The sequence below is a fragment of the Oncorhynchus gorbuscha genome, linkage group LG01, assembly GCF_021184085.1.
Source record: "Oncorhynchus gorbuscha isolate QuinsamMale2020 ecotype Even-year linkage group LG01, OgorEven_v1.0, whole genome shotgun sequence".
Lineage (NCBI taxonomy): Eukaryota > Metazoa > Chordata > Actinopteri > Salmoniformes > Salmonidae > Oncorhynchus > Oncorhynchus gorbuscha.
In genome coordinates, this window is record NC_060173.1 from 10,667,184 (window position 1) to 10,682,169 (window position 14,986).

Genomic DNA, 14,986 nt, shown 5'->3' on the forward strand with positions numbered 1-14,986 from the left:
CCAGGGAAGTCCCATCATTGTAAATAAGAATTTGTTCTTAACCGACTTGCCTAGTTAAATAAAAGGATAAATAAAATGCGTAATTCTAACCATGTCCACAGGAGGGCAGTGCCACTCAAACAAAGCAATTTTGTTATATTTCCAATAACAATTTCCATTCTTATAGCCGAACCAATATACATTCCAAAAGGAAGGTTGATGGGGGTTTCAGAACAACTCCCGTTCACACCCTCCATGAACAAAGTGCCAAATATGTCTTGGTTTGGTCTGTGGCGACCAAGTGTGATGTCTAGCCCAAATGACACACTATGCACTACTTTTGCACTAGTTTTGGCCAGAGCCCATGGGCCAGACCTCACACTTGCTCGTAGTGCACTATGAAATGGTGAAGTGCACTATGAAGTAGCGCACTTCACAGGGAATAGGATGTCATTTGGGACACAGTCAGTTTCCACCCCCATATCCGTTTGTATTTTATAACAATAAAGATCAAAATTACAACAACAAAAAATTCCCATAGGCAACATTTGTGTTTTGATAGGACATTAAGGCATAGGTGCATATTAACTCAACAAACAATGCACAATATCTTTCACAACTTGGCCATTCCATTATGTTTCATACTGCTGTCAACAACAAAACCGTAATCCCAATATTTCCATTTGTGGAGATGTATAAAGCATTTTATATTCAGTCAGGGATGAGATGTCTCACATTTCCTGTCACAGTAACAATGTCCATTTTCTGTCATAGTGTAGTTCACGCGTTGCATTTCCGGTTCCATTTCCTGTCATAGTGTAGTCATGGTAACAATGTCCATTTCCTGTCATAGTGTAGTTCACGTGTTCCATTTCCTGTCATAGTGTAGTCATGGTAACAATGTCCATTTTTTGTCATAGTGTAGTGCACGCGTTGCATTTCCGGTTCCATTTCCTGTCATAGTGTAGTCATGGTAACAATGTCCATTTTCTGTCATAGTGTAGTTCACGTGTTACATTTCCGGTTCCATTTCCTGTCATAGTGTAGTCATGGTAACAATGTCCATTTTCCGTCAGTGTAGTGCTAATAGCACTGTCCATTTGTGTACCCAAGAACCATATTGTGCGCTCTCTCTCACATCCTTTGACATCAGTACCAGTCTCTAGCCTGTACTGGGTCAGGACACGGGCTCCTCATTCTACCTCTGACCCTCTCGGGGGGGGGGTTAATACAGATACCATGGATGGGAGGAAGGGATGGTGCAGCAGGAGTGTCTTCAGCTGTGGTGGTCATGGTCTCAGAACAGTTCAAATCAAAACCAGTTCAACTGGTTTTTGGTGCGTCTCGATGGCTGATGGCGTTCGGCTCCTGTCCCTCTAGTTAAACAGTAACGCCATTAGTGAAAAATTAGGCTCTTCTAACCTCCAATGCTCTTAGTCTGAAAAACAAAGAAGAAGAACAGGGCTCGACCAAAATGTCAGTTCACAATAGAGGTGTGTGTTTCACTTTCAGTCTGTGTGTGTGTGTTTTTCAGAGAGAGAAATAAAGATGTGAGACCTTGTGGTTGTCCACACACTTCATGTACAAGTTGGCGATGCCAGAGCAGGTGAGAGTCTGTCCAGTGTTCTCCCTGTAGCACTTCAGGATCTGACTCTGCAGGTCACCACACACTGGCTTGATGTCAACACGCCTGGGAATAGAGAGAAATTATAGACACATCCTACTATACCATAGTCTGCCCAGTCAAGACAGTTTGTTTTTGTCCAACAGAATGTGTTCTCAATAACCTACCTGGTTAAATAGCAAAGGAAATAAAAACCTTAAGCCCACGACCCAGTGTAATGATGAGCAATGGGGAGACAAAAACAGATCGCGATATGATTTTTGGACGATATTATAAATCGATACTTGACTCCAAGTATTGATTTTAATTTTAAATGTTGTTAGGTAGATAGAGTTAGTCGGCTGTATCTCCGACAAAACGCGGGTATTTTTTTTCATCCTATAGCTTGTTCTCCATCTTTTTAAATAGTAATCCAACATGTTTTCCAGCACTTTTATTTCCACGACTGATCAAAACTAATTTTGTCATGCTGTCGCGTGTCCCTCTGTAGCAGACATACGGTGAGCATATGTAGTTCTGTGAAGGTCATGGAATTTTGGATGAATGTAATTGACCAGCCAAATTACCATGGTAATAACAGTTGGAATATATATTAAAAAATAAAAATAGATGTACATTTTCTCCTCCTAACTGCATGTGATTCCATAAAAATAGATGTACATTTTCTCCTCCTAACTGCATGTGATTCCATAAAAATAGATGTACATTTTCTCCTCCTAACTGCATGTGATTCCATAAAAATAGATGTACATTTTCTCCTCCTAACTGCATGTGATTCCATAAAAATAGATGTACATTTTCTCCTCCTAACGGCATGTGATTCCATAAAAATAGATGTACATTTTCTCCTCCTAACTGCATAGTGATTCCATTAAAAATAGATGTACATTTTCTCCTCCTAACTGCATGTGATTCCATAAAAATAGATGTACATTTTCTCCTCCTAACTGCATGTGATTCCATAAAAATAGATGTACATTTTCTCCTCCTAACTGCATGTGATTCCATAAAAATAGATGTACATTTTCTCCTCCTAACTGCATGTGATTCCATAAAAATAGATGTACATTTTCTCCTCCTAACGGCATGTGATTCCATAAAAATAGATGTACATTTTCTCCTCCTAACGGCATGTGATTCCATAAAAATAGATGTACATTTTCTCCTCCTAACGGCATGTGATTCCATAAAAATAGATGTACATTTTCTCCTCCTAACGGCATGTGATTCCATAAAACTAGAATGAATAGAACGGGTGTTTGAATTCAAGTCAATGATGGCATAATGGGTGGACTGGCGGCCATTGCGAGTGTATCCATAGGAACAAAGGACGTAAAAGCAGGAAATGCACCCATCAATATGTGCTGTGATTTGTTGATTCAACTCAACAGACATTAAAAACATTCCGTTGCATGAGCCACATCAGTTAACATGATTTGAATGAACATTCTCCATTACCATGGAAATGATTGCATCACAATACCAGGCAGTCATTGTACCCATGAGTTTACCTATCAAATTGCCAGGGTTAGAGGTTCCAAGCCGAGTCTATTCATTGTTTGCTACAACACCTTGCTTGCTTCAGCAAGGGGTAACACAGAGTCATCACGTCGTTAAGAGTCCATGTTACCGTAGAAACGGAGTGAACCACACGAATACCTAACCATCCCGTCTTCAGTCAGCTGTTCGTTCGGTTATAGCGGTAATTGTATTTCTTCATCTATAACTGTGGGTTACACGGTTATTGTGCCAGCCCTAGCAATGTTTGGAACATCAAACTGCAATAAGATCTAAGTATCGAACCGGAACCTAAGTATAGCGATACAATCATTTTGGGAGGTCCCTGGCAAATCCCAGCGCCAATAACGATGATACTCACTTGAAGGTGTTGTGAGCGTCCTCTCGGCCCTTCTTGAAGTTCTCTGTGGTGACTTTGAAGAACTGCGCACTCTGTTAACGAGGGGAACAACACAACAGCTGTTGGACTGTTGACAAGCTGTAGGACACTGGTATGACTGTGCCTACTGAGCTGTCATGCATTGTAGGGAAAGTAAGGAGGTGTGTCAGCATTTACAGTTGAAGTCAGAAGTTTACATACACCTTAGTCAAATACATTTAAACGCAGTTTCACAATTCCTGACATTTAATCCTATTAAAAATTATTTCAGCTTTTATTTCTTTCGTCACATTCTCAGTGGGTCTGAAGTTACATTCAATTAGTATTTGGTTGCATTGCCTTTAAATGGTTTAACTTGGGTCAAACGTTTTGGGTAGCCTTCCACAAGCTTTCCACAATAAGTTGGGGGAATTTTAGCCCATTCCTCCTGACAGAGCTGGTGTAACTGAGTCAGGTTTGTAGGCCTCCTTGCTCGCACACGCTTTTTCAGTTTTGCCCACAAATTTTCTATAGGAGGTCAGGGCTTTGTGATGGCCACTCCAATACCATGACTGTTGTCCTTAAGCCATTTTGCCACAACTTTAGAAGTATGCTTGGGGTCATTGTCCATTTGGAAGACCCATTTGTGGCCAAGCTTTAACTTAATGACTGATGTCTTGAGATGTTGCTTCAATATATCCACAATTTTCTTGCGCCACGATGCCACCTATTTTGTGAAGTGTACCACCAGTCCCTCCTGCAGAAAAGCACCCGCACAACATGATGCTGCCACCCCCGTGCTTCACAGTTGGGATGGTGTCCTTCGGCTTGCAAGCCTTTCCCTTTATCCTTAAAACATAACGATGGTCATTATGGCAAAACAGTTCTATTTTTTTTTTCATCAGACCAGAGGACATATCTCCAAATTGTATGATCTTTGTCTCCATGTGTAGTTGCAAACCGTAGTCTGGCTTTTTTATGGTGGTTGTGGAACAGTGGCTTCTTCCTTGCTGAGCAGCCTTTCAGGTTATGTCGATAGAGGACTTGTTTTACTGTGGATGTAGATACTTTTGTGCCTGTTTCATCCATCTTCACAAGGTCATTTGCTGTTGTTCTGGGATTGATTTGCACTTTTCGCACCAAAGTACGTTCATCTCTAGGAGACAGAACGCGTCTCCTTCCTGAGCGGTATGATGGCTGCGTGGTCCCATGGTGTTTATACCTGCATACTATTGTTTGTACAGATGAATGTGGTACCTTCAGGCGTTTGGAAACTGCTCCCAAGGATGAACCAGACTTGTGGAGGTCTACAATATATTTTCTGAAGTCTTGGCTGATTTCTTTTGATTTTCCCATGATGTCAAGCAAAGAGGCACTGAGTTTTAAGGTAGGCCTTCAAATACATCCACAGGTACAAACCCAATTGACTCAAATTATGCCAATTAGCCTATCAGAAGCTCCTAAAGCCATGACATCATTTTCTGGAACTTTCCAAGCTGTTTAAAGGCACAGTCAACTTAGTGTATGTAAACTTCTGACCCACTGGAATTGTGATACAGTGAATTATAAGTGAAATAATCTGTCTAAACAATTGTTGGAAAAATGACTTGTGACATGCACAAAGTAGATGTCCTAACCGACTTGCCAAAAGTATAGTTTGTTAACAAAAATTTGTGGAGTGGTTGAAAAACGAGTTTTAATGACTCCAAACTAAGTGTATGTAAACTTCTGACTTCAACTGTAGATGCAATGCTGCAACGCAGTGTGCACAGTCATTTTGACCTGAAGAAGATGCTTTTTGGATCTAAATATTGTCAATAAAAAGGTGGCAATTGGGAGCATATTCAGTGTACGGGCCTTTATTCTTTTCTAGTATCCTTCCTTAGTCCAGCACCTACCTTTAAGGATGTGCATATGACCACAAGCCTTTCTACAGTGTGTACAGTAATAACACAATATGACAGGAATAATAAGAGGCTGCGGCCATGTGTGTGAGACGTTTTTTATGTCCGTGTGTTGTGTACCTTTTCTTCCAGCTTGGCGACCTGTTCCCTGAAGAGTGCATCTTGTTTCTTCACTTGGTTCTCTTTCTCCTCCAGTTTGTGGGCCTGAGAAGGACAGAGATAATATATTTATATAACGGAGCATAAAGTAATTTCTTCTTTCCTACTAAATGACAGCCTGAGTGAGATGACAATGAAAATCAAATATTCAACACAAAAATCATATAACTGAATAGTGAATAGATAATCTTCAAGGAATGCATGAAGTAGGATCACTCCCTTGTCTTACCTTAAGCTCTATCCACTGAAACAAGATAGCAGAACAGGAAGGAAGATGAAGACTGATTGGTGAGAACTAGGATCTTTACAGGTCAAAGGGGAAATGCAGACCTCCAAGATGCAGCGTCATGCCATTCTATTTCATAGCAGAAGCAAACAAGCCATCCCTTTGGGATCTGCTCTGAACTCAACTTGCCAGCCTGGCAGTCAGGGTTGAGGAAGCAGCTCTGTTCTGAACTCAACATGCCAACCATGCAGTCAACTAACCAGTGCTCTGTCCACAAATCTGGGTGAGCTGTATGGGCCAGCTGCAGCCAAGCTGTCCTTCTGTAGCTCAGTTGGTAGAGCATGGCGCTTGTAACGCCAGGGTAGTGGGTTCGATCCCCGGGACCACCCATACGTAAAATGTATGCACACATGACTGTAAGTCACTTTGGATAAAAGCGTCTGCTAAATGGCATATATTATTATTATATATTATTAGTGGTGGCAGGGTGTAAGGAGTGGTACCTTTGCCTGATTTCCTGGGCAAATCACCTGGCTCACCCTAAGAGGTGATCTCGTGCCAATAGAATAGGAGCAATCCAGCTCGCCAAACAAGCCACAAGCAGTCATGCACAAAATATTACCAACATCAGGCAGACCTTTTATGGAAACAGCTAAAACACTTACTTGCAAGGCCTTCGCAAGCATTTTAGACAGAATGAAACAATAGATAAATCCAAGTATTCTGTAACATTAGTCATGATCAGACAGAAAGTATACAAACAAACCTCGTGCAAATATATTTTAGTGAACACAATTAGAGGCAAATGGCTATGAAGTTCTGTTTAAGTTGACAGACCAGTCTGACTGTACTTAGTTATTTCAGACATTGCTTATATTCAAGCTTGCACATCCACCACTGTATCTAGTGCTGTGTCTTACGTAGAGCTGGGCCATGAGTCTCTCATCCTCTGTGGTCATGCGTTCCTTCTCTATGGCCGCCATCAGGTTCTCTCCCTGCGCTGCCTTCTCCACATCCAGGATTTTCTTAACCTCCTCCTGGATCTGAGCCTGGGCTACTGCCTGAGCCTGGGCTCTGGCCTGGACCGTCACCTCATACAACCTATAGATAGACAGAGAGACACAGAAGTTCAGACCTGACCATGTCCCTAAAAAGGCTATTCCTAGGACCACTTTGAAAAAGCGTATTTTACTAAGTATTTGACTAAAAAGGCATTTTCAAATGAGATATTCCACTGAGCTTGTGTTTTAGTCCAGTACTCGGCTTAACCGGTGTCTGGGAAAACAGCCCTTCAAGATTTATGTTGGTCTCCTCACTGTTTTTCAAACTCTTGCCGCTTCACTTTCATCTCCTCTTCCAGGCCCTTCGTCAGCTCAGCTTGGATCTGCCTCCTCAGCACTTCTTCATCTACTACTAAACCACAAAAAGAGGGAAATGTTTCATGCAAGAGCTTTGTGTAAAAATCAACAACGCTGCTCGACTTATCAAATCAACCCGAGACGTCTGAAAGGTCTATATTGAATTCTGTAGTGTAGGAGTCAAACAAAGCACACACAGGTCTCTGTGTCTTCATTTACGTCACAGTTGCAATCGGGTGCACATGGTCAACAACCACATACGCTTGAATTATTGTAGCCAATAAGGAATAGATCATGACTACATGATTACAAACCAATAACACAAATCAATACAACTTGAATGAGAAAAAGCAGACTCACCTAATGGAGGTTGTAGTGGGATCACAGGGAGGGTCACAACAGGAGCCACGACTGGAACAGCCACGTTTTCAATGAGAGGGAGTAGTGGAATGCTGACCATGGGTTCTACTGGGGCAGAGAGAGGAGGAGGGGGAGCTATGGGCTCTTCTACAGGGGGAGGGAGATCAGTTTGTTTGCTAGCAGCCGATGCAGTAGGCAGGGTGGCCAGCTCCATGGAGGGACATGGTGCTGGAGGAAGTTCCTCCATAATAGGCTCTGGGATAGGTGCTAGGACTGGGGGAGGTGGAGGTTCTGCAACAGGCGGAGGAGTAGAGACAGGTAGGGGCTCTACAGGTGGACGTGTGGGTAGGACAACCTCTTCTACAACAAGTGGCGTCGTAATGGTGACAGATTCCACAACAGGTGGCAGGACTACCGGTTCTACGAGGGTAGGTGTTGCTACTTCCTCAACCACAACAGGTGGCAGGACAATAGCTTCAACAGGTGAAGGGTCAGGGGTAAGTGAGTCTACCTGTTCTACAGGGTGATGTAGGACAACAGATTCAACCACTGGAGGCAGCACAATTGGTTCCACAACTGGAGAAGCTAGAACCACAGGTTTCACAGGCTTAGGTGGTTCTACGGGTTCTATAGGGACAAGTGGGACAATAGGTTCAGCCAGTGTCGGCAGAACTACAGGTTCCTCAGTGGTAGGGGTACATAGGAGTACGGGTTCTTCTATTGGTGGAGATGGGGCCAAAGATGGCGCTATAGGTTCTAAAGGCACCAGAGGAAGTATTGGTTCTGCCCCTTGAGGAAGCAATTTGGTATCTAGAGGTGGAACAATAGGTTCAACAGCTGGAGCTCGGACTATCGATTCCGCAGGTGGACAGGGAGGTGTGGGTAGGGCCGCAGGTGGACAGGGAGGTGTGGGTAGGGCCGCAGGTGGACAGGGAGGTGTGGGTAGGGCCGCCGGTGGACAGGGAGGTGTGGGTAGGGCCGCAGGTGGACAGGGAGGTGTGGGTAGGGCCGCAGGTGGACAGGGAGGTGTGGGTAGGGCCGCAGGTGGACAGGGAGGTGTGGGTAGGGCCGCAGGTGGACAGGGAGGTGTGGGTAGGGCCGCAGGTGGACAGGGAGCAGAGACAAATGTGACAGGAGGTGGAGGAGTAAGCTTTACTGGCTGAACAGGCGGAGACTGAGGTGTGGGTAGGACCGCAGGTGGAGGGGCTGTGGGGATAAACAGGGAAGGGGAGACCAGAAGGGGGACCAAATGATCGACTGTGGGGGCCGGTGTGGACACAGGGACCACAGGTTCTGTTGAGAGCGTGGAAGCAGGTCCATTCTGCTGTGAGCGAGGTTGGACAACCTTCTGGGCCTGGCACTCCTCTCTCATTCGATTGATGACTTTGTCAGTCAGCTGTCAGGGAAAGAAGGCAAAGGTTCAACAATCATCAGGCATAATATTTATTCTAGAAACACAGCACTAGACTGTACTAAAGATAATACACAGCACTAGACTGTACTAAAGATAATACAATTAGATTTGTGTGCCATGTAAATCAACTAACAGTGATAGCTTATATTGGCGTAGCACCCACCCACCCACCCTCCCACCAGCTCCTGTAAAGACGTACACAAGCTCACACCCTGTAAAGACAGGGAACTTTCTCAAATTAGATTTGCTCAACTCTTGGGTCCTCGCTCCTCCATTCTCTCTAGCCTCCTTTTGAGAGAAAGGTCAAAAGGTAATCAAGGAGAGGAGGCAAGGAGAGGGAAAGTGGACGAAAATACGCTTGTATGAATCTGCTTCTCAAATTGCGCGTCCTCGGGCAAATGATCTTTATTTTATTTTAACTTGGCAAGTCAGTTAAGAACAAATTATTATTTTCAATGACGGCCTCCGAACAGTGGGTTAACTGCCTGTTCAGGGGCAGAACGACAGATTTGTACCTTGTCAGCTCGGGGATTTGAACTTGCAACCTTCCGGTTACTAGCCTAACCACTAGGCTACTCTGCCGCCCCAGCATAGATGTACAGGATAGATGTCCAAAATAAAATGTATAAAGTGATGAAAACAAAATGTAGCTCGTTGTGCAAGACATTTAGCAGATAAAAGCATACGTTGTTTTTAAATGTTTGCATGCTTTTCTCCTTTGAGAAAACAATAGCTAATTCAAGGGGTGTGTTGCAGATAGCAAAACTCTTCTGCGAAGGACTCAAGGAGGATAAACTTCTGCTTCCTCGCCAAAAGGAGGATATCAAGGAGGGGAGGACAGTCTTCCATTTGCCTACTAATGAATTGAAACCAAAGACTGTCTTTTGTATTGACAAGATAGTTGAGTGACCGTTCCAACAATGGAAATACATGTCCTCAAAGATCGAAGGCTGGTGGGGGAAAGCGATATCAGGTTGGACCATTCTAGTCAATGCGAGGGCAGATACGCGTGTAAACAGGCCACAGAGATAGAGCACTCATCTTTATGTCCGTGCCATCATAGCGTCTGTGACAGCCCGTGCTTTCTTCTTCATTGGCTGATTCCTATGAATTGGGAGCAATCCCCACCCAGTTGACTATTTTAAAAATGTCAGAAGCCCTGAATGGCAATGTCCATGCTAAAACAGGTTATAGCCATGAGTCACCTATGTCAACAGGCACAACTCCAATATAAAGTCATTTTTTCCCCCCAAAGTTGCCGAAATACTATGTGCGTCCACTTATATCAGTGCATTCGTAACAACCTATCTATTACCAAACTTCTATTTGAAATGCTTTGAAAGGCTGGTCATGGCTCACATCAACACCATCCTCCTAGAAACCTCGGACCCACTTCAATTCGCATACCGCCCCAACAGATCTGCAGATTATGTCATCTCTATTACACTCCACACTGCCCTTTCCCACCTGGATAAAATAAACACCTAGACTACATGAACATCTCGTTCAAAATCATGGGCATTAATATGGAGTTGGTCCCCTGTGATGCCATTACATCAAGTCCTCCACTCTCCTGGGAAGGCTTTCCACTAGATGTTGGAACATTGCTGCGGGGACTTGCTTTCATTCAGCTACAAGAGCATTAGTGAAGTCGGGCACTGATGTTGGCCTGGCTCGGACTCTGCATTCCAATTCATCCCAAAGGTGTTCGATGGGGTTGAGGTCAGGACTCTGGAGGTCGGTCAAGTTCTTCCACATCGACCTCAACAAACCATTTATGCATGGGCCTCGCTTTGTGCATGGGGGCATTGTTATCCTGAAACAGGGAAGGGCCTTCCTCAAACTGTTGCCACAAAGTTGGAAGCTCAGAATCGTCTAGAATGTCATTGTATGCTGTAACGTTGAGATTTATTTTCCTTCAATGGAACTAAGGGGCCTAGCCTGAACCATGATAAAAAGCCCCAGACCATTATCCATCCTCCACCAAACTTTACAGTTGGCACTATACATTGGGGCAGGTTCTCCTGGCATCTACCAAACCCAGATTTGTCCGCCGGACTTCCAGATGGTGAAGCATGATTCATCACTCCAGAGAACGCATTTTCACTGCTCCAGAGTGTAATGGTGGCGCACCTTAAAACACTACAGCCGATGCTTAGCATTGGTGATCTTAGGCTTGCGTACGGCTGCTCGGCTATTTCATAACGCTCCCGACAGATTGATGTTGCTTCCAGAGGCAGTTTGAAACTCAGTAGTGACTATTGAAACGGAGGACAGGCGATTTTTACACACGCTTCAGCACTCGGCGGTCCTGTTCCGTGGCTTGTGTGGCCTAGAAATTTGCCAAACTGACTTGTTAGAAAGGTGCGTCCTATGACAATGCCACGTTGAAAGTCACTGAGCTCTTAAGGTTATTCTCTGTTACCAATGGTACGCTTTGTTACTTTGGTCCCAGCTCTCTGCAGGTCATTCACTAGGTCCCCCTTGTGGTTCTGGGATTTTTGCTCACCGTTCTTGTGATCATTTTGACCCCACGGCGTGAGATCTTGCGTGGAGTCCCAGATCGAGGGAGATTATCAGTGGTCTTGTATGTCTTCCATTTTCTAATAATTGCTCCCACAGTTGATTTCTTCAAACCAAGCTGCTTACCTTTTGCAGATTCAGTCTTCCCAGCCTGGTGCAGGTCTACAATTTTGTTTCTGGTGTCCTTTGACAGCTCTTTGGTCTTGGCCATAGTGGAGATTGGAGTGTGACTGTTTGAGGTTGTGAACAGGTGTCTTTTATACTGATAACAAGTTCAAACAGGTGCCATTAATACAGGTGACAAGTGGAGGACAGAGGAGCCTCTTAAAGAAAAAGTTACAGGTCTGTGAGAGCCAGAAATCTTGCTTGTTTGTAGGTGACCAAATACTTATTTTCCACCATCATTTGCAAATACATTCATTAAAAATCCTATAATGTGATTTTCTGGATTTTTTTTCTCTCATTTTGTCTGTCATTGTTGAAGTGTACCTATGATGAAAATTACAGGCCTCATCTTTTTAAGTGGGAGAACTTGCACAATTGGTGGCTGACTAAATACTTTTTTGCCCCACTGTATATATAGTGTATGTGAGAATGCTGTTCATTGACTACAGCTCATTGTACAACACCATAGAGCCCTCCTAGCTCATCACTAAGCGAAGGACTTTGGGACGAGCCACCCCTAGGTGGTGAGGGTAGGCAACAACACATCTCCCACGCTGATCCTCAACACGGGGGCCCCTCAGGGGTACGTGCTGTTGTGGAAAATAAAACAACTCTTCCACCACAGTGCTTAATCCCCTTCTGTACTCCCTGTTCACCCACGACCACGACGTGGTAGGACTGATCACAGACGACGATGAGACAGCCTAAAGGGAGTAGAGAGACCTGGCAGTGTGGTGCCAGGACAACAAGCTCTCCCTCAACGTGAATAAAACAAAAGGAGCTGATCGTGGACTACAGGAAAAGGATGGCCGAGCACGCCCCCTTTCACATTGACAGGGCTGTAGTGGAGCGGGTTGAGAGCTTCAAGTTCCTTGGTGTCCACATCACTAAGGACCTATCGCGGTCCAAACTAGAGATCGACCGATTAATCGTAATGGCCAATTAATTAGGACCGATTTCAAGTTTTCATAACAAATCGGTAATCAGCATTTTTGGACACCGATTATATTGCAATCCACAAGGAGACTGCGTGGCAGGCTGACCACCTGTTAGGTGAGTGCAGGCAGCAAGGAGCCATGGTAATAATCAATCTTAACATAATCACTAGTTCACTACACATGGTTGATGATATTACTAGTTTAACGAGCTTGTCCTGTGTCACTTCTCTTGCGTTGAGTGTAAGCAGTCAGGCTACATGCAGCAGTTTGGGTCACCTGGCTCGTTGCGAACTGTGTGAAGACCGTAATTTGCCAGAATTTTACATAATTATGGCATAACATTGAAGGTTGTGCAATGTATCAGCAATATTTAGACTTAGTTTCCACCCGTTAGATAAAAATACAGAACAGTTGCGTATTTCACTGAAAGAATAAACGTTTTGTTTTCAAAATTATAGTTTCCGGATTTGACCATATTAATGACATTAGGCTCATATTTCTGTGTGTTTATTATATTATAATTAAGTCTATGATTTGATATAGCAGTCTGGCTGAGCGGTGGTAGGCAGCAGCAGCAGCAGGCTCTAAATCATTCATTCAAACCACACTTTCCTTTGGTTGCCAGCAGCTTTTGCCAAGACTCATGTTAAAAGGAACCACCAGCTTTCATATGTTCTCATGTTCTGAGCAAGGATCTTATACGTTAGCTTTTTTTTTTACATTGCACATATTGCACTTTTACTTTCTTCTCCAACACTGTTTCTGCATTATTTAAACCAAATTGAACATGTTTCATTATTTATTTGAGACTAAATTGATTTTATGCATTATATATTTTTTTTAAGTGTTCATTGTTCATTCAGTATTGTTGTCATTATTACAACTATATAAAAAATAAGTGTTTATTTTATTTTTTAAATTGTCCGATTAATCGGTATAGTCTTTTTTTGGTCCTCCAATAATCGGTAACGGCGTTGAAAAATCATAGTCAGCCGACCTCTAGTTTCAAACACACCAACACAGTCGTGAAGAGGGCACAGTGACGCCTAATTCCCCTTCAGGAGGGTGAAAATATTAGGCATGGAGGGACATCAACTACTCAAAAAGTTATACAGCTGCACCATCACCGCTTGGTATGGCAACTGCTTGGCATCTGACCACAAGGCGATACAGATGGTAGTGCGTACGGCCCAGTACATCACCGGGGGCGAGCTTCCAGGGGGTCAGAGGAAGGCCCTAAAAATGTTCAAAAACTCCAGCCACCCAAGTCATAGAGTGTTTTCTCTGCTACCGCACGGCAAGCAGTACCGGAGCACCAAGTCTGGGACCAAAAGGTTCCTTAACAGCTTCTACCCCCAAGCCAGAAGACTGCTGAATATTTAATGCGTTGCCCCCCCTTATTTTATTATAATATTTTGCACAGACTTTATGTCAACTCACTGGACTCCAACCACACACACACTACACTGACACACATTCCTTCACATATGCCGCTGCTATTCTCTATGCTTAGTCACTTTACCCCTACCAACATATTACCTCAATTACCTTGACTAACCAGTAACACTGCACATTGACTCGGTATATAACCTCGTTATTTTATAGTGTTACCATTTTCTCTAGTTTATTTAGTACATTTTTCTTACTTAAAAAAAACAAAAACACTGCATTGTTGGGCTCTTAAGTAAGCATTTCACGGTCATGTCTTCGCCTGTTGTATTCCGCGCATGTGACAAATACAGTCCAAAATCAAATTGTAACTGTTGTTACATTGCGAAATTACTGCAGTATTTGCAGCATACACTGCACTCCGACTGCAAACGATTTAAAAGGGACGGGGGGGGGGGGTCACGGAGGAGAGATGATGGAGGGCGGGGACGGACTTTTCCCCAGATTAGAAAAGGCCTGGGCAATTTGGGGGGGAGCGTAGCAGCACATTGTTTTCAAATCAAATGGTTGTGCAATGTGTAAAAACTGTCTGTTTGCCCGTTTATGAAAATACATCGATGTTGATTTACTTGGAAAGTGAACGTGCTGATGAGGCTGTTGGAAGAAGCATCGATGTTTTTCACGAATGTGGTGCGTTTCAGTATTTTGGCATGACATCGACATTCGACAAAAATAAATGCAACATAACTGAAATTATACGGTTTTCTGTAACTAATGAGTAAGTGCGCGTAACATTATTGCTTTTTTTTTTAGGTTACATAAACTTTGTATCTCATTGCTCACTCACCCGAATGCCCTTCACAAAAGTAACGTGGTCGTCTTCATACGAGACGTGGCTGCTGCTGTTGCCTCCCATCCTCTTCGTACAGACAGAGTGCCTAAATTGTATTGAGAAATGTGCAGGTAGGTTTGGTGTAAATCTTGTACCACAACGTGGGTCTTTGGACCGAGAACACGCCGCCCAGTTTAATCTCACAGCTCCGATACAAACACAACCGCAAGTACCTGCCC

The 14,986-nt window shown here is 43.7% G+C and overlaps 1 protein-coding gene across 3 annotated transcripts; it reads right to left on the reverse strand.

Annotated features, from left to right (window-relative positions):
• Positions 1-462: 462 nt before the first annotated feature.
• On the reverse strand, positions 463-14,984 carry LOC124032564 (proline-rich extensin-like protein EPR1). 3 transcript variants are annotated; one of them, XM_046344872.1, is made up of 10 exons: positions 14,763-14,984; positions 7,487-8,882; positions 7,085-7,181; positions 6,689-6,869; positions 6,434-6,442; positions 5,772-5,786; positions 5,504-5,587; positions 3,483-3,553; positions 1,537-1,669; positions 463-1,417 (listed from the first exon to the last, which is right to left on the reverse strand). In XM_046344872.1, the coding sequence occupies exons 1-10, from the start codon at positions 14,829-14,831 to the stop codon at positions 1,397-1,399; spliced, it is 2,076 nt and encodes a 691-aa protein (XP_046200828.1). In that variant the 5' UTR covers positions 14,832-14,984; the 3' UTR covers positions 463-1,396. The 3 variants fall into 3 exon arrangements, with proteins under 3 accessions (XP_046200828.1, XP_046200829.1, XP_046200830.1); XM_046344873.1 differs by lacking the exon at positions 6,434-6,442; XM_046344874.1 differs by lacking the exons at positions 5,772-5,786; positions 6,434-6,442 and having other exon boundaries at positions 14,763-14,981.
• Positions 14,985-14,986: the final 2 nt, after the last annotated feature.